Source organism: Patagioenas fasciata, chromosome 35 (assembly GCF_037038585.1).
Source record: "Patagioenas fasciata isolate bPatFas1 chromosome 35, bPatFas1.hap1, whole genome shotgun sequence".
Lineage (NCBI taxonomy): Eukaryota > Metazoa > Chordata > Aves > Columbiformes > Columbidae > Patagioenas > Patagioenas fasciata.
The window spans coordinates 2,535,565-2,560,141 of record NC_092554.1 but is presented as its reverse complement, the minus strand read 5'-3'; the positions used below and the strand labels follow the sequence as shown (position 1 = coordinate 2,560,141).

At 65.8% G+C, this 24,577-nt stretch overlaps 1 protein-coding gene across 1 annotated transcript in view; it reads right to left on the bottom strand.

Annotated features, from left to right (window-relative positions):
* Positions 1 to 24,230, bottom strand: part of PRR12 (proline rich 12) — a 59,205-nt gene extending 34,975 nt beyond the window's left edge. The window contains 7 exon segments of the mRNA XM_071801176.1: positions 3,774 to 4,823; positions 4,825 to 5,082; positions 5,084 to 5,647; positions 5,649 to 7,069; positions 11,997 to 12,158; positions 19,377 to 19,489; positions 24,012 to 24,230. Coding sequence (XP_071657277.1) covers positions 3,774 to 4,823; positions 4,825 to 5,082; positions 5,084 to 5,647; positions 5,649 to 7,069; positions 11,997 to 12,158; positions 19,377 to 19,489; positions 24,012 to 24,097 — 3,654 coding nt within the window. The 5' untranslated portion in view covers positions 24,098 to 24,230.
* Positions 24,231 to 24,577: the final 347 nt, after the last annotated feature.

Here is a 24,577-nt window from a genome sequence, read left to right as displayed (position 1 = left end):
GAAGGTCCCTAAAGGTCCCTATGGGTCCCAATGACCCCCAGAAGGTCCCTATGACCCCAGAAGGTCCCTACAGGTCCCAATGACCCCCAGAAGGTCCCTACAGGTCCCAATGACACCCAGAAGGTCCCTAAAGGTCCCTATGGGTCCCAATGACCCCCAGAAGGTCCCTACAGGTCCCAATGACACCCAGAAGGTCCCTAAAGGTTCCTACAGGTCCCAATGACCCCCAGAAGGTCCCTAAAGGTTCCTACAGGTCCCAATGACCCCCAGAAGGTCCCTAAAGGTTCCTACAGGTCCCAATGACACCCAGAAGGTCCCTAAAGGTCCCATTGACCCCCAGAAGGTCCCTATGACCCCAGAAGGTCCCTATGACCCCAGAAGGTCCCTAAAGGTCCCAATGACCCCCAGAAGGTCCCTATGACCCCTAAAGGTCCCTATTGGTCCCAATGACCCCCAGAAGGTCCCTATGACCCCAGAAGGTCCCTATGACCCTAGAAGGTCCCTAAAGGTCCCAATGATCCCCAAAAGGTCCCTATGACCCCCAGAAGGTCCCTACAGGTCCCTATTGGTCCCAATGACCCTCAGAAGGTCCCTATGACCCCAGAAGGTCCCTACAGGTCCCAATGACACCCAGAAGGTCCCATTGACCCTAGAAGGTCCCTAAAGGTCCCAATGACCCCCAGAAGGTCCCTATGACCCCGGAAGGTCCCTACAGGTCCCTACGGGTCCCTATGACCCCAGAAGGTCCCTAAAGGTCCCAATGACACCCAGAAGGTCCCTATGACCCCCAGAAGGTCCCTAAAGGTCCCAATGACACCCAGAAGGTCCCTACAGGTCCCTACGGGTCCCAATGACCCCCAGAAGGTCCCTAAAGGTCCCATTGACCCCCAGAAGGTCCCAATGACCCCCAGAAGGTCCCTAAAGGTCCCATTGACCCCCAGAAGGTCCCAATGACCCCCAGAAGGTCCCTAAAGGTCCCATTGACCCCCAGAAGGTCCCTATGACCCCAGAAGGTCCCTAAAGGTCCCATTGACCCCCAGAAGGTCCCTATGACCCCAGAAGGTCCCTAAAGGTCCCAATGACCCCCAGAAGGTCCCTATGACCCTAGAAGGTCCCTAAAGGTCCCTACGGGTCCCAATGACCCCCAGAAGGTCCCTATGACCCCAGAAGGTCCCTACAGGTCCCAATGACCCCCAGAAGGTCCCTACAGGTCCCAATGACACCCAGAAGGTCCCTAAAGGTCCCTATGGGTCCCAATGACCCCCAGAAGGTCCCTACAGGTCCCAATGACACCCAGAAGGTCCCTAAAGGTCCCTATGGGTCCCAATGACCCCCAGAAGGTCCCTATGACCCCAGAAGGTCCCTACAGGTCCCAATGACCCCCAGAAGGTCCCTACAGGTCCCAATGACACCCAGAAGGTCCCTAAAGGTCCCTATGGGTCCCAATGACCCCCAGAAGGTCCCTACAGGTCCCAATGACACCCAGAAGGTCCCTAAAGGTTCCTACAGGTCCCAATGACCCCCAGAAGGTCCCTAAAGGTTCCTACAGGTCCCAATGACCCCCAGAAGGTCCCTACAGGTCCCAATGACACCCAGAAGGTCCCTAAAGGTTCCTACAGGTCCCAATGACACCCAGAAGGTCCCTAAAGGTCCCATTGACCCCCAGAAGGTCCCTATGACCCCAGAAGGTCCCTATGACCCCAGAAGGTCCCTAAAGGTCCCAATGACCCCCAGAAGGTCCCTATGACCCCTAAAGGTCCCTATTGGTCCCAATGACCCCCAGAAGGTCCCTATGACCCCAGAAGGTCCCTATGACCCTAGAAGGTCCCTAAAGGTCCCAATGATCCCCAAAAGGTCCCTATGACCCCCAGAAGGTCCCTACAGGTCCCTATTGGTCCCAATGACCCTCAGAAGGTCCCTATGACCCCAGAAGGTCCCTACAGGTCCCAATGACACCCAGAAGGTCCCATTGACCCTAGAAGGTCCCTAAAGGTCCCAATGACCCCCAGAAGGTCCCTATGACCCCGGAAGGTCCCTACAGGTCCCTACGGGTCCCTATGACCCCAGAAGGTCCCTAAAGGTCCCAATGACACCCAGAAGGTCCCTATGACCCCCAGAAGGTCCCTAAAGGTCCCAATGACACCCAGAAGGTCCCTACAGGTCCCTACGGGTCCCAATGACCCCCAGAAGGTCCCTAAAGGTCCCATTGACCCCCAGAAGGTCCCAATGACCCCCAGAAGGTCCCTAAAGGTCCCATTGACCCCCAGAAGGTCCCAATGACCCCCAGAAGGTCCCTAAAGGTGCCATTGACCCCCAGAAGGTCCCAATGACCCCCAGAAGGTCCCTAAAGGTCCCATTGACCCCCAGAATGTCCCCATGACCCCCAGGATGCCCCTGTGACCCCCAAAATGCCCCATGACCCCCTGAATGCCCCCGAATGTCCCCGTGACCCCCAGGATGACCCCATGACCCCCAGACCGCACCCATGACCCCAAATGACCCCAGGATGCCCCCGTGACCCCCGAATGCCCCCATGACCCCAAATGACCCCGTGACCCCCAACTGCCCCTGTGACCCCCAAATGACCCCATGACCCCCAGAATGACCCCATGACCATTGAATGCCCCCATGACCCCCAGACCGCCCCCGTGACCCCAAATGACCCCAGGATGCCCCCGTGACCCCCAATTGACCCCGTGACCCCCTGAATGCCCCCATGACCCCAAATGACCCTGTGACCCCCAGGCTGCCCCCGTGACCCCCAAATGACACCATGACCCCCAAATGACCCCATGACCCCCAGAATGCCCCCATGACCCCCAGACCGCCCCCGTGACCCCAAATGACCCCATGACCCCAGACCACCCCCATGACCCCCAAATGTCCCCATGACCCCCAGACCACCCCTGTGACCCCCAAATGACCCCGTGACCCCCAAATGACCCCATGACCCCCAGACCACCCCTGTGACCCCCAAATGACCCCGTGACCCCCAGGTTGCCCCGGTGACCCCAAATGACCTCATGACCCCCAGACCGCCCCTGTGACCCCCAAATGCCCCCATGACCCCAAATGACCCCATGACCCCCAGGCTGCCCCTGTGACCCCCAGAATGACCCCATGACCCCCAAATGACCCCATGACCCCCAGGCTGCCCCTGTGACCCCCAGAATGACCCCATGACCCCCAAATGCCCCCATGACCCCAAATGACCCCATGACCCCCAAATGTCCCCATGACCCCAAATGACCCCCAGACCACCCCTGTGACCCCCAAATGACCCCGTGACCCCCAGGTTGCCCCGGTGACCCCAAATGACCTCATGACCCCCAGACCACCCCCATGACCCCCAGACCACCCCTGTGACCCCCAAATGCCCCTGTGACCCCCAAATGACCCCGTGACCCCCAGACCGCCCCCGTGACCCCAAATGACCCCATGACCCCCAGACCGCCCCCGTGACCCCCAAATGCCCCCATGACCCCCAAATGACCCCATGACCCCCAACTGTTCCCATGACCCCGAAATGCCCCTGTGACCCCAAATGACCCCATGACCCCCAGAATGCCCCCATGACCCCCAGACCACCCCCGTGACCCCAAATGCCCCCATGACCCCCGAATGCCCCCATGACCCCAAATGCCCCCATGACCCCCAGACCACCCCAATGACCCCAAATGCCCCCATGACCCCGAATGCCCCCATGACCCCCAGACCACCCCAATGACCCCAAACGCCCCCGTGACCCCCACACCACCCCCCCCCCTCCTCACCTTGAGCGGCCGCAGCGCCTCCCCCTCCCCCCCCTCCTCCGCCCCCTTCCTCCCCCGTCCCCTCCCCCTCCCCCGGGGCCTCTTGTTGCCCCCATCGGGGTGGTGGGGGTGGGGCAGGAAAGCGGCGGAGGAGGCGGGGGGGTCCACCAGGGGGCGGATCCGGGGGCGCCCGCGGGGTCGGGGCGGCCCCTCCCGCTTGGGTTTCGTTGGTTTGCGCCCCCGCTTCTTAGGGGCGGGATGGGCGGTACCACCTGGGGGTGGCGGGGGGGGCGGGGGGGCGCAGAAATCGATGTCCGGGGGGGGTCGGCAGCTGGAGATGAGATCGGGGAGGAGGTCGGGCAAGCGGCGGCTGTTGAGGCGAATGTGGGCGGGCACGGCCGCTTTGTCCTCGTCGTCCTCGAACTCGTATTCCTGCGCGTAGTTTTTCTTCGGGGGGGGTGGGAAGGGGTCCCGTTTGCGGAGGAGGTGGAACGAGGACGTTTTGAGGAGCTTTTTGGGTTTGGAGGAGCAGAAGAGCGGCGCGGGTTGAGGGGGGGGTGGTTTAGGCGGCTCCCCCCCCCCCGCCGTGCTTTGGATGAGCCCGAGCGGCTCCGTGTTGACGGTGGAGGGCAATTCGTGCTTGGGAGGGTCCAAGGGTAACGCGGGGGGGGCGGCGGCGCTGGCGCAGAACGGGGGGTAACTCTGCCCCATATCGTACGGGGGGGGCTTCAGGGCGTTGCGGGTTCCATCGTCATCCTCGGTGGGTTTGGCGAAGTCTTCGGGGGGGGGTCCGAACATGTCCTCCATCCCCGGGAAGAACCCGCGGTCCTCGTCCTGGAGCAGCGCATCCGGGAAGCAGATGGAGGTGAGGGGGACGAAGCGGCTTTTCCCCCCCGCCGGGCTCCCCCCTTCGGGGAATTGGTCTTTCCCTTCTAATTGGGGGGGGGCGGCCACCGCCGGGCCCCCCTCGGGGTCTAAGAGGTGACCCGGGGGTCCCTGCACCCCCGTGCTTTGCGCCAAGTGCGGCTCCAAACCCAAAGGGGGCTCCAGGAAGTCTTGGATCTCCTGGGGGGGCGGCAGCACCTCCATGGAGTCCGGGGGTAACTGGGGGGGCCCTTGGTGCAAATGGGCTTCGAGGAGCAGTTGTGGGGAGGGGGGGGCGGGGGGCGCGGCGGGGGGGGGGCGGGGGGGGCGGCGGCGGGGGGGGCGGGGGGGGGGGCATGCGCTGCTGTTCCAAGAGGTGCACATCGATTTGGGGGCGCCCCTTGGGCCGGGGGGGGTGCAGCTGGCTCTGCGTATGGGTCAGGACGGAGGGTAACAAAGCGCCCCCCCCCCCCGCCCCCCAATTCACCGGGGGGGTCCAAGAGCAGCGCATGAGGCTCCAGGGGGGCCCCGTGCTCGGGGGTCTTGCCCATGTACCCCAAATCTTTCCCTGGTCCCCCCGCTTTCTTCAGCTCTTGGGCGTACGAGTCGAGCGGCGCCGGAGCCGGGGGGGCGGCGGCGGCGCTGGAGGGAGGGGGGGGGTGGCCGTAATGCACCACCGAGGTGGCCGCCAGCCCCTCGCCCCCCCCCGGCGCCCCGCTTTGGCCGCCCCCCCCGGCCCCCCTATAATCTTTGGGGCGCTCGCCCTTCTTCTTATCCTTGAGCAGCGCCAGCTCCAGCGCCCCCGGCGCCTCCAGGTTGGAGTTGGGCCGGATGACGCTGTGCAGCTGGTACCGCTCCTCCGCTTTCCCCAGCGCCCCGAACCCCCCGAGCGCCTTCCCGGGGGGTCCCCCCCGCTCCTCGCAGCCCCCCAAACCTTCCCTGGGGGGGCTGGGTGCCTGCAGGAGGTGCTGGATCAGGAAATCCTCGTCCTCGCTGCGTTCGGCTCCCAAAAGCTCCGCGTCGCCTTTGGCGCCTTTCCCGAAGCCTTGAGCGCCCTGGGGGGGTCGCTCCAGCGCCCCCCCCCCCGCTATAAGCGGGGCTCATAAAGGACGGGGACAGCACGGCCCCCAAGTATTTTTGAGATTGGGCGGGGGAGGCGCCGCTTTGGGGCCGGGGGGCCGGGGGGGACTGGAGGGGGCGGATGATGGGGGAGGGGCTGGACCCCCCCATGGCGCCGTAGGGTAGCGGAGCGGGCATGGCGGGCGAGTGCCCGGTGCTGTAGGTGAGCGAGGGGCTGGCGGTGGGCAAGCCCTGAGCGTTTTGGGGGTACCCCCCCGCGGGCCCCCCCTCGGGTTGCACCCCATAGGGCAGCGCCTGGAGCTGCTCGGGGGAGTAGGTTTGGCCCTGGCTCACGCAAGGCTGCAGCGCCTGCCCCCCCTGAGCGCCCTGCGCCCCCTGCCCCGCGCCGAAGCCCGGCCCGGGCTGCCCCGCGCCCCCCAAACCCTGCGGGGGGGCGGGGGGGTTGGCGCCGTACCCCGCTCCGCCCCCGGGTCCTAGAGCCAGGAGGGTTTGCGCTTGCCCAGGGGAGTACGCCGGGGATTGGCTGGCGATGACCGAGCTGGGTTTGGGGGTGCTGGGGGTGTAGCTGCTTTGGCACTTGGGGGTGGCGGTGGAGCGGGGCGGGGGGGGTTGGCGAGAGGTCGAGAAGCTCTTGGATTTGCCGGCGCCGTTCCCGCCGCCTCCGGAATACGCCGGCGATTGGATGATGGGCCGGTAGCTCTGCGCCGCTTCCTGGCGCGGTTGCGGCGGCGGCGCCGGAGCCGCCGGGTTCTTGGGCGCCTGTTGTTGCTGGGAACCCTCGGAGCTGGCGGGCGATTGATCCCCCAAGGGGCTGCAGGGCAGCGGGGCGGCGCGGTGCGGCATCTGCTGGTAGGCTCCCCCGCAGCTCAAGTAGTGCTGGAGCCCGTGGGGCGCCGGAGGGAGCTGCGCTTGAGCCCCGCCGGGGCGCTGGTAGTGCTTGATGACGCTGTCCTGGCGCGGCACGGCGCGCTCGGCTCCGGCGCCGCCGAACACCGAGGCGTTGTAGAGCTGCGGGGGTTGCTCGAGGAGGTTGAACTGCGAGGAGGCGGGGGGCACGGCGCGGTAGGCGGGGCTCTGGGGCGGTAGAGCCGAGCCCAGGACGGCGGAGCCCAGGCGCTCGAAGCCGAGCGAGCCCGGCACGCTGGGTTGCGCGGGTTTGATGTGGAGCAGGGGGTCGTGGGGGGAGAGGAGGCCGTTGGAGCCGGGGCTGAAGGCGGCGTCGGGGAGGCTGAGCGGGGAGCTCACCGGGAAGCTGCGCCCGCTGAAGGGCGCCGGGTGCTGGTAGGCGCTCAGCGCCGAGGACGAAGGGAAGGTGCCCGAGCCTGGGAGGGCGCCCGAGATGAAGAGCTCGGCTGGGGCTGGAGTGTGCATGGCTGGGGAGACAGGGGGAGCAGGGGGTGAATGGGGAGCCCTGGGGTGAATGGGGACCCTGTGGGGTGAGTGGGGAGCCCTGGAGTGAGTGGAGACCCCTGGGGTGAGTGGGGATCCTGTGGGGTGAATGAGGAACCTGGGGTGAGTGGGGAAACCCTGGGGTGAGTGGGGAGCCCTGGAGTGAAGGGGAACCCCATGGGGTAAACAGGGAACCCCTGGGGTGAGTGGGGAGCCCTGGGGTGAGTGGGGAGCCCTGGAGTGAATGGGGATCCTGTGGGGTGAATGAGGAACCTGGGGTGAGTGGGGAAACCCTGGGGTGAGTGGGGACCCTGTGGGGTGAATGGGGAGCCCTGGGGTGAGTGGGGACCCTGTGGGGTAGATAGGGACCCCTTGGAATAAATGGGGACCCTGGGGGGTGAGTGGGGATCCCCTGGAGTGAGTGGGGATCCCCTGGAGGGAATGGAGACCCCTGGGGTGAATGGGGAGCCCTGGGGTGAATGGGGAGCCCTGGGGTGAAGGGGAACCCCCTGGGGTGAGTGGGGATCCCATGGGGTGAGTGGGGATCCCATGGGGTGAGTGGGGAGCCCTGGGGTGAATGGGGACCCTGTGGGGTGAGTGGGGACCCTGTGGGGTGAATGGGGAGCCCTGGGGTGAGTGGGGATCCCATGGGGTGAATGGGGAGCCCTGGGGTGAGTGGGGACCCTGTGGGGTAGATAGGGACCCCCTGGAATAAATGGGGACCCTGCGGGGTGAGTGGGGATCCCCTGGAGGGAATGGAGACCCCTGGGGTGAATGGGGACCCTGTGGGGTGAATGGGGAGCCCTGGGGTGAGTGGGGACCCTGTGGGGTAGATAGGGACCCCTTGGAATAAATGGGGACCCTGGGGGGTGAGTGGGGATCCCCTGGAGTGAGTGGGGATCCCCTGGAGGGAATGGAGACCCCTGGGGTGAATGGGGAGCCCTGGGGTGAATGGGGAGCCCTGGGGTGAAGGGGAACCCCCTGGGGTGAGTGGGGATCCCATGGGGTGAGTGGGGATCCCATGGGGTGAGTGGGGACCCTGTGGGGTGAATGGGGAGCCCTGGGGTGAAGGGGAACCCCCTGGGGTGAGTGGGGACCCTGTGGGGTGAATGGGGAGCCCTGGAGTGAAGGGGAACACCCTGGGGTGAATGGGGAAACCCTGGGGTGAGTGGGGACCCCTGGGGTGAGTGGGGACCCTGTGGGGTGAGTGGGGAGCCCTGGGGTGAAGGGGAACCCCATGGGGTAAACAGGGAACCCCTGGGGTGAGTGGGGACCCCTGGAGTGAATGGGGACCCCTGGAGTGAATGGGGAGCCCTGGGGTGAATGGGGACCCCTGGAGTGAAGGGGAACACCCTGGGGTGAATGGGGAAACCCTGGGGTGAGTGGGGAGCCCTGGGGTGAGTGGGGAGCCCTGGGGTGAATGGGGACCCCCTGGGGTGAGTGGGGACCCTGTGGGGTGAATGGGGACCCCTGGGGTGAATGGGGACCCCTGGGGTGAATGGGGAAACCCTGGGGTGAGTGGGGAGCCCTGGGGTGAGTGGGGACCCTGTGGGGTGAGTGGGGAGCCCTGGGGTGAAGGGGAACCCCATGGGGTAAACAGGGAACCCCTGGGGTGAGTGGGGACCCCTGGAGTGAATGGGGAGCCCTGGGGTGAATGGGGACCCCTGGAGTGAAGGGGAACACCCTGGGGTGAATGGGGAAACCCTGGGGTGAGTGGGGAGCCCTGGGGTGAGTGGGGAGCCCTGGGGTGAATGGGGACCCCCTGGGGTGAGTGGGGACCCTGTGGGGTGAATGGGGACCCCTGGGGTGAATGGGGACCCCTGGGGTGAATGGGGAAACCCTGGGGTGAGTGGGGAGCCCTGGGGTGAGTGGGGAGCCCTGGGGTGAAGGGGAACCCCCTGGGGTAAACAGGGAACCCCTGGGGTGAGTGGGGAGCCCTGGAGTGAATGGGGAGCCCTGGGGTGAATGGGGAGCCCTGGAGTGAAGGGGAACCCCCTGGGGTGAATGGGGAAACCCTGGGGTGAGTGGGGACCTTATGGGGTGAGTGGGGAGCCCTGGAGTGAAGGGGAACCCCATGGGGTAAACAGGGAACCCCTGGGGTAAATAGGGAACCCCTGGGGTGAGTGGGAGAGCCCTGGAGTGAAGGGGAACCCCCTGGGGTAAATAGGGAAACCCTGGGGTGAGTGGGGATCCCCTGGGGTGAGTGGGGAGTCCTGGGGTGAGTGGGGACCCCGTGGGGTGGATAGGGACTCCCTGGGGTGAATGGGGAACCCCTGGGGTGAGTGGGGACCCCGTGGGGTGGATAGGGACTCCCTGGGGTGAATGGGGAACCCTGGGGTGAGTGGGGACCCCTGGAGTCAAGGGGAACCCCATGTGGTAAATAGGGAACCCCTGGGGTGAAAAGGGACCCTGTGGGGTCAATGGGGACCCCTGGGGTGAATGGGGAGCCCTGGAGTGAGGGGGGACCCCCTGGGGTAAATAGGGAACCCCTGGGGTGAATGGGGAGCCCTGGGGTGAATGGGGACCCCCTGGGGTAAATAGGGAACCCCTGGGGTGAGTGGGAGAGCCCTGGAGTGAATGGGGACCCCTGGGGTGAGTGGGGAGCCCTGGAGTGAAGGGGAACCCCCTGGGGTAAATAGGGAAACCCTGGGGTGAGTGGGGATCCCATGGGGTGAATGGGGAGCCCTGGGGTGAATGGGGAGCCCTGGGGTGAGTGGGGGAGCCCTGGAGTGAATGGGGACCCCTGGGGTGAATGGGGAGCCCTGGGGTGAAGGGGAACCCCCTGGGGTGAATGGGGACCCTGTGGGGTGAATGGGGAGCCCTGGGGTGAATGGGGACCCCTGGAGTGAAGGGGAACACCCTGGGGTGAATGGGGAAACCCTGGGGTGAGTGGGGACCCTGTGGGGTGAGTGGGGACCTTATGGGGTGAATGGGGAGCCCTGGAGTGAAGGGGAACCCCATGGGGTAAACAGGGAACCCCTGGGGTGAGTGGGGACCCCTGGAGTGAATGGGGAGCCCTGGGGTGAATGGGGAGCCCTGGGGTGAATGGGGACCCCCTGGGGTAAATAGGGAACCCCTGGGGTGAGTGGGGGAGCCCTGGAGTGAATGGGGACCCCTGGGGTGAGTGGGGACCCCTGGGGTGAGTGGGGAGCCCTGGGGTGAGTGGGGACCCTGTGGGGTGAATGGGGAGCCCTGGGGTGAAGGGGAACCCCATGGGGTGAGCGGGGACCCTGGGGTGAGCGGGGACCCTGGGGTAAACAGGGACCCTCTGGGGTGAGTGGGGTCCCTGGGGCAGGTGTCCTGCCCCCCCCCCCCCAGTCCGTGTGTCCCCCAGTTCCACATGTCCCCCCCCCCGTGTCCGTCTGTACCCCCCCGGTCTGTGTGTCCCCCCCTGGGTCCGTGTGTCCCCCCCTGGGTCCGTGTGTCCCCACCTGGGTCCGTGTGTCCCCCCGGTCCGTGTGTCCCCCCTGGTCCCTCTGTCTCCCCGGTCCCTCTGTCCCCCCAGGTCCGTGTGTCCCCCCGGTCCGTGTGTCCCCCCGGTCCCTCGGTCCCACTGTGTCCGTGTGTCCCCCTGTGTCCGTGTGTCCCCCTGTGTCCATGTGTCCCCCCTGGTCCAAGTGTCCCCCCAGTCCGTGTGTCCCTCCAGTCCCTCTGTCCCCCCGGGTCCGTCTGTCCCCCTGTGTCCATGTGTTCTCCCTGGGTCCGTGTGTCTCCCCCCCCAGGTCCGTGTGTCCCAGTGTCCGTGTGTCCCCCCAGTCCGTGTGTCCCCCGGTCCCTCTGTCCCCCCGGTCCGTGTGTCCCCCCCGGTCCGTGTGTCCCCCCAGTCCCTCTGTCCCCCCGGGTCCGTCTGTCCCCCTGTGTCCATGTGTCCCCCCGTGTCCGTGTCTCCCCCTCCCAGGTCCGTGTGTCCCGGTGTCCGTGTGTCCCCTCCCGCATCCGTGTCCCCCCCCGTGTCCGTGTGTCCCGGTGTCCATGTGTCCCCCCCCGTGTCCGTGTCCCCACCCTGTGTCCGTGTGTCCCGGTGTCCGTGTGTCCCCCCCCGTGTCCGTGTCCCCCCCGGTCCGTGTGTCCCCCCAGTCCTTCTGTCCCCCTGTGTCCGTGTGTCCCCCCCGGTCCGTGTGTCACCCCCCCCGGTCCGTGTGTCCCCCCCCGTGTCCGTGTGTCCCGGTGTCCGTGTGTCCCCCCCCGTGTCCGTGTGTCCCCCCGTGTCTGTGTGTCCCCCCTGGTCCCTCTGTCCCCCCGGTCCATGTGTCCCCCCTGGTCCATGTGTCCTCCCAGGTCCATGTGTCCCCCCAGTCCTTCTGTCCCCCTGTGTCCGTGTGTCCCCCCCGGTCCGTGTCCCCCCCCATGTCCGTGTGTCCCCCCCACCGCGTCCGTGTCCCCCCCCGGTGTCCGTGTCCCCCCCGTGTCCGTGTGTCCCTGTGTCCGTGTGTCCCCCCCGTGTCCGTGTCCCCCCCCGTGTCCGTGTGTCCCGGTGTCCGTGTGTCCCCCCCCCCGTGTCCGTGTGTCCCGGTGTCCGTGTGTCCCCCCCCGTGTCCGTGTCCCCCCCCGTGTCCGTGTGTCCCGGTGCCCGTGTCTCCCGGTGTCCGTGTCTCCCCGCCCAGGTCCGTGTCTCCCTGTGTCCGTGTGTCCCCCAGTCCCTCTGTCCCCCCGGGTCCGTCTGTCCCCCCGGTCCATGTGTCCCCCCAGTCCTTCTGTCCCCCTGTGTCCGTGTCCCCCCCCGGTCCGTGTGTCCCCCCCCCCCGTGTCCGTGTGTCCCCCCCGTGTCCGTGTGTCCCGGTGTCCGTGTCCCCCCCCCGTGTCCGTGTGTCCCGGTGTCCGTGTGTCCCCCCCCGGTGTCCGTGTCCCCCCCCACCGCGTCCGTGTCCCCCCCGTGTCCGTGTGTCCCGGTGTCCGTGTGTCCGCACGCACCCGTCTGCCAGGAGGGCGTGCGGAACTGGGAGAGCAGGGAGGATGCGGAGGGGCCGGGCTGGGGCGCCCGCGACTCCAGCGCCGAGATCAAGTTCATGACCGAGGCGTCGGGCGCCGCCCCCCCCGCGTGGTGCAGCCCGGTCTCGAACAGCCCCGACAGCCCTGCGGGGACAGCGGGGACAGCGTGGGACGGGGGACAGCGTGGGGACAGCGTGGGGACAGCGTGGGACGGGGGACAGCGTGGGGACAGCGTGGGACGGGGGACAGCGTGGGACACCGTGGGACAGGGGACACTGTGGGGACACCGTGGGACAGGGGACAGCGTGGGGACAGCGTGGGATGGGGGACAGCGTGGGACGGGGGACAGCGTGGGACACCGTGGGACAGGGGACACTGTGGGAATGGCGTGGGACGGGGACACCATGGGGACGGGGCGGGGACACCGTGGGGACGGCGGGGGACGGGGGACAGCGTGGGGACACCATGGGGGGACACCGTGCAGGACAGGGGACAGGGCAGGGACAGCGTGGGGACAGGGGACACACAGCGTGGGACAGGGGACACACAGAGTGGGACAGGGGACACACAGCGTGGGACAGGGGACACACAGAGTGGGACAGGGGACACACAGAGTGGGACAGGGGACACACAGCGTGGGACAGGGGACACACAGAGTGGGACAGGGGACACACAGAGTGGGACAGGGGACACACAGCGTGGGACAGGGGACACACAGAGTGGGACAGGGGACACACAGCGTGGGACAGGGGACAGCGCAGGATGGGGAACAGAGTGGGACAGGGGACAGCGTGGGACAGTGCGGGGACACCATGGGGACACACAGTGTGGGATGGGGACAGCGTGGGACAGGGGACACACTGGGGACAGCGTGGGGACAGCGTGGGGACAGGGGACAGTGTGGGGACAGGGGACACGGTGGGGACAGTGTGGGGACAGCACGGGGACAGGGGACACAGTGGGGACAGTGTGGGGACAGCGTGGGACAGGGGACAGTGTGGGGACAGGGGACACAGTGGGGACAGCGTGGGGACAGCGTGGGGACAGCGTGGGGACAGGGGACACACTGGGGACAGCGTGGGGACAGCGTGGGGACAGGGGACACAGTGGGGACAGTGTGGGGACAGCGTGGGGACAGGGGACATGGTGGGGACAGGGGACACGGTGGGGACAGCGTGGGGACAGCGTGGGGACAGCGTGGGACGGGGAACAACATGGGACAGTGCAGGACAAGGGACACAGTGTGGGATGGGGACAGCGTGGGGACAACGTGGGGACAACGTGGGGACAACGTGGGGACAACGTGGGGACAGCGTGGGGACAACGCAGGACAGGGGACACACAGTGCGGGGACAGCGTGGCGACAGGGGACACACTGGGGACACCCCCTGGGACAGGGGACAGCATAGGGACACCCCCCAAGACAGGGGACAGTGTGGGGACACCATGGGGTCACCCCCCTCTGGACAGGGGACACATGGGGGACACCCCTCTGGGACAGGGGACAGTGCAGGGACACCATGGGGACAGGGTGGGGACACCCCCCCGGGACAGGGGACACCCTGGGGACACCCCCCAGGACAGGGGACATCACGGGGACACCATGGGGACACCCCCCTTGGAACAAGGGACAGCGTGGCGACATCATGGGGACGTGGTGGGGACACCCGTCTGGGACAGGGGACACCACGGGGACACCCCCTGGGACAGGGGACAGTGTGGGGACACCATAGGGACACCTGACCCCCCCAAGAAGAGACACCATGGGGACACCCCTCTGGGACAGGGGACACAGTGGGGACACCATGGGGACACCGCCCCAAGACAGGGGACACCCCTATGGGCCAAGGGACACAGTGGGGACACTGAGGGGTCACCCTGGGGACACCCTTTTGGGACAGGGGACACCGTGGGGACACCGTGGGGACACCATGGGGACACCCTTTTGGGACAGGGGACACCGTGGGGACACCGCGGGGACACCACCCCAGGACAGGGGACATCCTGGGGACACCACAGGGACACCATGGGGACACCCTTTTGGGACAGGGGACACCCTGGGGACACCACAGGGACACCATGGGGACACCCTTTTGGGACAGGGGACACTCTGGGGACATCCCCCCAGGACAGGGGACACCATGGGGACACCCTTTTGGGACAGGGGACAGCATGGGGACACCACAGGGACACCCTTTTGGGACAGGGGACACCCTGTGAACACCCCCCCAGGACAGGGGACACCGTGGGGACATCACAGGGACACCTCTCTGGGACAGAGGACACAGTGGGGACATCATGGGGACACCACCCCAGGACAGGGGACACCGTGGGGACACCACAGGGACACCATGGGGACACCCTTTTGGGACAGGGGACACCCTGGGGACACCACGGGGACACCATGGGGACACCCTTTTGGGACAGGGGACACCCTGAGGACACTGAGGGGTCACCCTGGGGACACCCTTTTGGGACAGGGGACACCGTGGGGACACCACAGGGACACCATGGGGACACCCTTTTGGGACAGGGGACACCGTGGGGACACCGCGGGGACACCACCCCAGGACAGGGGACATCCTGGGGACACCACAGGGACACCATGGGGACACCCTTTTGGGACAGGGGACACCCTGGGGACACCACGGGGACACCATGGGGACACCCTTTTGGGACAGGGGACAGCATGGGGACACCACAGGGACACCATGGGGACACCCTTTTGGGACAGAGGACACTCTGGGGACACCCCCCCAGGACAGGGGACACCGTGGGGACACCACAGGGACACCATGGGGACACCCTTTTGGGACAGGGGACACTCTGGGGACACCCCCCCAGGACAGGGGACACCGTGGGGACATCACAGGGACACCTCTCTGGGACAGAGGACACAGTGGGGACATCATGGGGACACCACCCCAGGACAGGGGACACCGTGGGGACACCACAGGGACACCCTTTTGGGACAGGGGACACCCTGAGGACACTGAGGGGACACCCTGGGGACACCCCCCAGGACAGGGGACAGCATGGGGACACCACAGGGACACCATGGGGACACCCTTTTGGGACAGGGGACACCCTGTGAACACCCCCCCAGGACAGGGGACACCGTGGGGACATCACAGGGACACCTCTTTGGGACAGAGGACACAGTGGGGACATCATGGGGACACCACCCCAGGACAGGGGACACCGTGGGGACACCACAGGGACACCACGGGGACACCCTTTTGGGACAGGGGACACCCTGAGGACACTGAGGGGTCACCCTGGGGACACCCTTTTGGGACAGGGGACACCGTGGGGACACCACAGGGACACCATGGGGACACCCTTTTGGGACAGGGGACACCGTGGGGACACCGCGGGGACACCACCCCAGGACAGGGGACATCCTGGGGACACCACAGGGACACCATGGGGACACCCTTTTGGGACAGGGGACACCCTGGGGACACCACGGGGACACCATGGGGACACCCTTTTGGGACAGGGGACAGCATGGGGACACCACAGGGACACCATGGGGACACCCTTTTGGGACAGAGGACACTCTGGGGACACCCCCCCAGGACAGGGGACACCGTGGGGACACCACAGGGACACCATGGGGACACCCTTTTGGGACAGGGGACACTCTGGGGACACCCCCCCAGGACAGGGGACACCGTGGGGACATCACAGGGACACCTCTCTGGGACAGAGGACACAGTGGGGACATCATGGGGACACCACCCCAGGACAGGGGACACCGTGGGGACACCACAGGGACACCCTTTTGGGACAGGGGACACCCTGAGGACACTGAGGGGACACCCTGGGGACACCCCCCAGGACAGGGGACAGCATGGGGACACCACAGGGACACCATGGGGACACCCTTTTGGGACAGGGGACACCCTGTGAACACCCCCCCAGGACAGGGGACACCGTGGGGACATCACAGGGACACCTCTTTGGGACAGAGGACACAGTGGGGACATCATGGGGACACCACCCCAGGACAGGGGACACCGTGGGGACACCACAGGGACACCACGGGGACACCCTTTTGGGACAGGGGACACCCTGAGGACACTGAGGGGTCACCCTGGGGACACCCTTTTGGGACAGGGGACACTCTGGGGACACCACAGGGACACCATGGGGACACCATTTTGGGACAGGGGACACTCTGGGGACACCCCCCTGGGACAGGGGACACCCTGGGGACACAGGTGGGTCTGTGAACGGAACACGGGACATGGGGACACATGCGGGGCCACGGAGCTTGGGGACATGGGGACAAAGAGCCACGGGAAGCATAGGTTACGGTGACAAAGGGACCCAGCGTCAGGTGTCTCAATGACAGAGTTCGGGGTGACAAGGGGACCGTGGGGACACGGGAGGCGCGGGGACAAAGAGACCCAAGGGTTGCGGTGACAAAGTGACAGGGGATGGAGGGGACGTGGTGACAAAGGGACCTGGGGGCTGTGGGGTGGTGGTGATGAAGGGACCCTGGGTTGGGGTGACACGGGGTCAGGGTGACAAAGGGACGTGGCGATGGGGTGACACAATGATGCGTGGTTGGGGGTCACGGTGACACTGAGTGACGTGGTTGGGGTGACACGAGTTTGGGGTGACACAAGGTCAGGGTGACAAAGGGACGTGGCGCTGGGGTGACACAATGATGCGCGGTTGGGGGTCGCGGTGACACGGGCTGACATGGTTGGGGTGACACGAGTTTGGGGTGACACAAGGTCAGGGTGACAAAGGGACGTGGCGCTGGGGTGACACAATGATGTGCAGTTGGGGGTCGCGGTGACACAGAGTGACATGGTTGGGGTGACATGGGGTCAGGGTGACAAAGGGACCTGGCGCTGGGGTGACACAATGATGCGCGGTTGGGGGTCGCGGTGACACAGAGTGACATGGTTGGGGTGACATGGGGTGAGGGTGACAAAGGGACGTGGCGCTGGGGTGACACAATGATGCGCGGTTGGGGGTCGCGGTGACACGGGCTGACATGGTTGGGGTGACACGAGTTTGGGGTGACACAAGTTTGGGGTGACACGGGGTCAGGGTGACAAAGGGACGTGGCGCTGGGGTGACACAATGATGCGCGGTTGGGGGTTGCGGTGACACAGTGACATGGTTGGGGTGACACGAGTTTGGGGTGACACAAGCTTGGGGTGACACGGGGTCAGGGTGACAAAGGGACGTGGCGCTGGGGTGACACAATGATGCGCAGTTGGGGGTCACGGTGACACTGAGTGACGTGGTTGGGGTGACACGAGTTTGGGGTGACACAAGGTCAGGGTGACAAAGGGACGTGGCACTGGGGTGACACAATGATGCGCGGTTGGGGGTTGTGGTGACATGGAGTGACATGGTTGGGGTGACACGAGTTTGGGGTGACACAGTGACACGGTGACAAAGGGACCCAGGGCCGGGGTCAAGGGGACACCGTGGGGACACGGGGGGTCACGGGGGGTCCAGGGCTGGGGGGTCAGGGTGACATGGTGACAAAGGGGGGGTGACACGGGGGGGAAAGGTGCTACCTGGACCCATAGCCCTACAGGGGTGGGGGTTCCCTGGGGGGTGACAAAGGAACAAGGGTGCTGTGTGGACACGGGGGTCACGGTGACAAAGTGACAGGGGATGGAGGGGAAGTGGTGACAAAGGGACCTGGAGACTGGGTGACATGGGGGGTGACACTGGGGGGGGACAGTACCTGGGGGGTGACATAGGGGGTGACATGGGGGGGTGTGACGGTACCTGGGAGGTGGTGATGGTGACAAAGGGTGTGACATGGGGGGTGACATGGGGGGGGTGTGATGGTACCTAGGGGGTTGTGATGGTGACAAAGGGGGTGACATGGGGGGTGACACAGCGGGTGGGTGACAGGACACAGGGGGTGGTGACGATGACAAGAGGGGTGACATGGGGGGGTGACAAGAGGGTGGACGGGGAGGTGACAACAGTTACAAGGGGGGTGACATGGGGGGTGACATGGGGGGTGACACGGGGGGGTGGTGACGGTTACAAGGGGAGTGACATTGGGGGGTGACAGTGACAAGTGTGGAGACATGGGGATGACATGAGGGGTGACAAGATGGTTGATGGGGGGTGACATGGGGGTGACACGGGGGGGTGGTGACGGTGACAAGGGGGGGGTGACAAGAGGGTTGATGGGGGGTGGCACAGGGAGGGTGACATGGGGGGGTGACACAACCTAGGGGGTGGTGACGGTGACAAGGGGGGGGTGACAAGATGGTTGTTGAGGGGGTGGCAGAGGGGGGTGGCAGTACCTAGGGGGTGGCGATGGTGACAAGAGGGGTGACAAGAGGGGTGACGGTATGCAGCAGTTGGTGACAGTGACAAGGGGGGTGACATGGGGGGTGACAAGAGGATTGATGGGGGGGTGACACGAAGGGGTGACACACGGGGGATGACACAGGGGAGGTGGTGACGGTTGCAAGGGGGGTGACATGGGGGGGGACAAGAGGGGTTGACATGAGGGGTGACAAGATGGTTGTTGAGGGGGTGACACAGGGGGGTGACACAGGGGGGTGACACAGGGGGGTGACACAGGGGGGTGACACAGGGGGGTGACGGTACTTAGGGGGTGGCGATGGTGACAAGGGGGGTGACAAAGGGGGTGACAAGGGGGGTGACAAGGGGGGTGACAAGGGGGGTGACAAGGGGGGTGACAAGGGGGGTGACAAGGGCAGAGGCATGGAGTTGACATAAAGGGTGACAAGAGAGTTGATGGGGGGGTGACACAGGGGGGTGACGGTACCTGGGGGTGGCGACGGTGACAAGGGGGGGGTGACAAGAGGGTTGATGGGGTGGGGGGGTGATGGTGACAAGAGCAGAGACATGGAGTTGACATGAGGGGTGACAGAGGGGGGTGACAGAGGGGGGTGACAGAGGGGGGTGACAGAGGGGGGTGACAGAGGGGGGTGACTGACAGAGGGGGGTGACAGAGGGGGGTGACAGAGGGGGGTGACGGTACCTAGGGGGTGGCGATGGTGACAAGGGGGGTGACAAGACGGTTGATGGGGGGGTGACGAGGGTTGATGAGGGGGGTGACAAGAGGGTTGATGAGGGGGGTGACAGTGACAAGGGTGGAGACATGGAGTTGACGTGAGGGGTGACAAGATGGTTGATGAGGGGGTGACACAGGCGGGTGACACGGGGGGGTGGCAACAGTGACAAGGGGGGGTGACAAGGGGGGGTGACAAGGGGGGGTGACAGGGGGGGGTGACAAGGGGGGGGTGACAAGGGGGGGGTGACAAGGGGGGGGTGACAAGGGGGGGGTGACAGTACGTAGCAGTTGGTGACAGTGACAAGGGGGGGGGGTGACGGTACCTGGGGGGTGGTGATTGGCCGCATAGCCCTGCAGCGGGTGTGGGGCGCCGTAGGGCTGTCGGTGCAGCAGGTCGGGGTCGGGGTGCGACCCCCGCGACCCCCCGTACACCAGGCTGGGGGGACAGGGACGTCAGTGACACCCGCGGGGACGCCCCCGGACAGCCCCACGCGGTTGGGAGCGCCCAGGGGTGTGCAACAGTCGTTACATGCGGGTGTGAGCGCCCACGGGTGTGCAACAATCATCACATGCGGTTGTGAGCGCCTACAGGCGTGCAACAGGCATTACATGGGGTTGTGAGCACCCACGAGCGTGCAACAGTCGTTACACATGGGTGTGAGTGCTCACGCGCGTGCAACAGTCGTTACATGCGGTTGTGAGCCCCCCGTATGTGTAACAATCATTACATGCGGTTATGAGCGCTCACAGTTGACCAACAGTCGTTACATGCAGTTGTGAGCACCCACGGGTGTGCAACAGGCACTACGTGCAGGTGTGAGCGCCTACGGGTGTGCAACAGTCATTACATGCGGGTGTGAGCGCCCACGGGTGTGCAACAGTCATTACATGCGGTTGTGAGCGCTCACAGGTGAGCAACAGTCATTACACGCGGTTGTGAGCGCTCATAGGTGTGCAACAGCTGTTACATGCGGTTGTGAGCGCCTACAGGTGTGCAACAGTCATTACATGCGGGTGTGAGCGCCCACGGGTGTGCAACAGTCACTACATGCGGTTGTGAGCGCTCACAGGTGAGCAACAGTCACTCTATGTGGGTGTGAGCGCCCATCACTACATGCGGGTGTGAGTGCCTACAGGTGTGCAACAGTCATTACATGCGGGTGTGAGCGCCTACAGGTGTGCAACAGTCACTACATGCGGTTGTGAGCGCTCACAGGTGAGCAACAGTCACTCTATGTGGGTGCGAGCGCCCATCACTACATGCGGGTGTGAGTGCCTACAGGTGTGCAACAGTCATTACATGCGGGTGTGAGCGCCCACGTGTGTGCAACAGTCGTTACATGCGGTTGTCAGCACTCACGGACGTGCAACAGTCATTACACGCCAATGTGAGCGCCTACAGGTGTGCAACAGTCATTACACGCGGTTGTGAATGCTCACGCGTGTACAACAGTCGTGACACAGGCGCGACACACAGTTGTGAGCACCCACAGGTGTGCAACAGTCATGACATGTGGTCATGAACACTCACGGCTGTGCAACAGTCACAACACATGATTGTGAGCACCTACAGGTGTGCAACAGTCGCAACACATGCTTGTGAGTACCCACAGGTGTGCAACAGTTGTAACACATAGCTGTGAGCACCCACGGGTGTGCAACAGTCGTAACACATGCTTGTGAGCACCTACAGGTGTGCAACAGTCGCAACACATGCTTGTGAGTACCCACAGGTGCGCAACAGTTGTAACACATAGCTGTGAGCACCCACGGGTGTGCAACAGTCGTAACACATAGCTGTGAGCACCCACGGGTGTGCAACAGTCGCAGCACATGCTTGTGAGCACCCACAGGTGTGCAACAGTTGTAACACATAGCTGTGAGCACCCACGGGTGTGCAACAGTCGTAACACATGCTTGTGAGCACCCACGGGTGTGCAACAGCCGTAACACATAGCTGTGAGCACCCACGGGCGTGCAACCATCGCAACATGCGATTGTGAGCGGCGCACGGGTGTGCAACAGGTGTGACATGACCCAGAACCCCATGCAGCAGTGCAATAAGTGTGACGGGCGCTTGTGAACAGGTCCCAGTGTGACAGGTGTGACCCGCAGGACCCGCCCGCACGCCACGGTTGTGCAACAGGCGCACAACGGGCGTGATCCGCGCACAGTCGTGCGATGAGTGTGACGCGCGGCGCCAAACCGCCCACAGCTGCGCAACAGGCGTTGTGAAAAGCTCGGAGTGCAACAGACGGCGCGGAACCAGCTACAGTCGCACAACAGGTGGCGCGGTTGTGAACACCCCGCGGGCGTGCGAGGGGGTGACGCACGACGAAGCCGCCCCCACGAGCCCCCCGTGCGACAGGCGCTCGTGCAACACACGCGACGGGCCCCGCACCGCCGCACCGCGCAACAGGCGCAGAACCGGGGACCGCGGCAACACCCGCTGCACCAGCACCACAACACCTGGTGCATGGACACCCCGGCACCCCAATACCTGGTGCACACAGATCTGAGCTCCTGGTGCACCCCAACACCCGGAGCATGGACACCCCAGCACCCCAACACCTGGTGCACGGCCACCCCAGCACCCCAACACCTGGTGCATGGACACCCCAGCACCCCAACACCTGGTGCATGGACACCCCAGCACCCCAACACCCAGTGCATGGACACCCCAGCACCCCAACACCTGGTGCATGGACACCCCAGCACCCCAACACCCGGAGCATGGACACCCCAGCACCCCAACACCTGGTGCATGGACACCCCAGCACCCCAACACCCGGAGCATGGACACCCCAGCACCCCAACACCTGGTGCATGGACACCCCAGCACCCCAACACCTGGTGCATGGACACCCCAGCACCCCAACACCCAGTGCATGGACACCCCAGCACCCCAACACCCGGAGCATGGACACCCCAGCACCCCAACACCTGGTGCACGGCCCTCCCAGCACCCCAACACCTGGTGCATGGACACACAAGCACCCCAATACCTGGTGCATGGACACACAAGCACCCCAATACCTGGTGCACGGAGACCTGAGCCCCCAAGGCACCCCAACACCTGGTGCACCCCAACACCTGTTGCATGGACACCCCAGCACCCAATGCACCCCAACCCCCAGTGCAGAGACACCCCAGCACCCCAACACCTGGTGCACCGGGACCTCAGCACCCAACGCACAGACACCTCAGCACCCCAATACCCGGTGCACAGAGACCTGAGCTCCTGGTGCACCCCAATACCTGGTGCACGGACACCTGTGTCCCCAGTGCACCCCAACATCCAGTGCATGGACACCCCAGCACCTCAATACTCCTGCACCAGGGGGTCCTGCACCTCATGCACTAAGACACCTGCACCCCAAGTCCCAGAGCACGGACCCCCCCAGCACCCCAATACCCGGTGCACAGAGACCTGAGCCCCCAGTGCACCCCAACACCTGGAGCATGGATACACAAGCACCCCAATACCTGGTGCAGGGACACCTGAGCGCCTGGTGCACCCCAACACCTGGTTCAGGGACACCTGAGCCCCCAATGCACCCCAACACCCGGTGCACGGACACCTGAGCCCCCCGTGCACCCCAACACCCGGTGCACGGACACCTGAGCCCCCAATGCACCCCAACACCCGGTGCACGGACACCTGAGCCCCCAATGCACCCCAACACCGGGTGCACGGACACCTGAGCTCCCAATGCACCCCAACACCCGGTGCACGGACACCTGAGCCCCCCGTGCACCCCAACACCCGGTGCACGGACACCTGAGCCCCCCGTGCACCCCAACACCCGGTGCACGGACACCTGAGCCCCAATGCACCCCAACACCCGGTGCAGGGACACCTGAGCCCCCAATGCACCCCAACACCCGGTGCAGGGACACCTGAGCCCCCCGTGCACCCCAACACCCGGTGCACGGACACCTGAGCCCCCAATGCACCCCAACACCTGGTGCACGGACACCTGAGCTCCCAATGCACCCCAACACCCGGTGCACGGACACCTGAGCCCCCAATGCACCCCAACACCCGGTGCACGGACACCTGAGCCCCCAATGCACCCCAACACCTGGTGCACGGACACCTGAGCTCCCAATGCACCCCAACACCCGGTGCACGGACACCTGAGCCCCCCGTGCACCCCAACACCCGGTGCACGGACACCTGAGCCCCCAATGCACCCCAACACCCGGTGCACGGACACCTGAGCCCCCCGTGCACCCCAACACCCGGTGTACGGACACCTGAGCCCCCCATGCACCCCAACACCCGGTGCACGGACACCTGAGCCCCCAATGCACCCCAACACCTGGTGCAGGGACACCTGAGCCCCCAATGCACCCCAACACCTGGTGCACGGACACCTGAGCCCCCAATGCACCCCAACACCTGGTGCACGGACACCTGAGCTCCCAATGCACCCCAACACCCGGTGCACGGACACCTGAGCCCCCAATGCACCCCAACACCTGGTGCACGGACACCTGAGCTCCCAATGCACCCCAACACCCGGTGCACGGACACCTGAGCCCCCAATGCACCCCAACACCCGGTGCAGGGACACCTGAGCCCCCAATGCACCCCAACACCCGGTGCACGGACACCTGAGCCCCCAATGCACCCCAACACCCGGTGCACGGACACCTGAGCCCCCCGTGCACCCCAACACCCGGTGCACGGACACCTGAGCCCCCAATGCACCCCAACACCTGGTGCACGGACACCTGAGAACCCAATGCACCCCAACACCTGGTGCACGGACACCTGAGCCCCCAATGCACCCCAACAGCCGCCGCACGGCCCCCCCATCACCCATCCCCCCGACTCCCGGTGCGCAGAGCCCGCAGCCGCGGGACCCCCGCCCCCCCAACCCCCTCCGCACGTCCCCCCCCCCCCCCCCCAAGCCCCGGTGCCGCCGCCCCCGCTCCCCCGCCCCGCTCACCTGGCCTTGGCGGAGCGCTCGTAGGTCCAGCCGGGCCCGGCGGCCAGCGGGTCCCCGAAACCGGCGGCCGGGTAGTTCCTGTCCATGGGGGCGGCGGCCCGGGGCGCTCAGGGCGGGGCGGGACGGGCCGGGCCCCCCCGGCAGCGCCCCCGGGGCCGGGCCGGGCGCTGGGGCCGAGGCGGCGGCGGCGGCGGCGGCGGCGGGAGCGCTCACGGAGCGGCCATGTTGGCTGGCGGGGCCGCGCCGCCGCCGCTTCCTCCCACAATGCACCGCGCTCAGGGCGGGGCGGAGGGCGGGGCCGGGCGGCGGGAGCGCGAAAGGGGCGGGGACAGGCGGCGGCGGGAGCGCGAAAGGGGCGGGGACAGAGGGTGGAGGGGGCGGAGCGATGATTCTGTGGGGAGAAGGGGCGGAGCGAAGGGCGGGGCCAAGCGGCGGCGGGAGAGCGAGAAACGGGCGGGGCCAGAGAGCGGCGGGAGCGCGAAAGGGGCGGGGACAGAGGGAGGTGGGAGCGCGAAAGGGGCGGGGAGAAGCGGTGGCGAGGGGCGGAGCGATGATTCTTGGGGGAG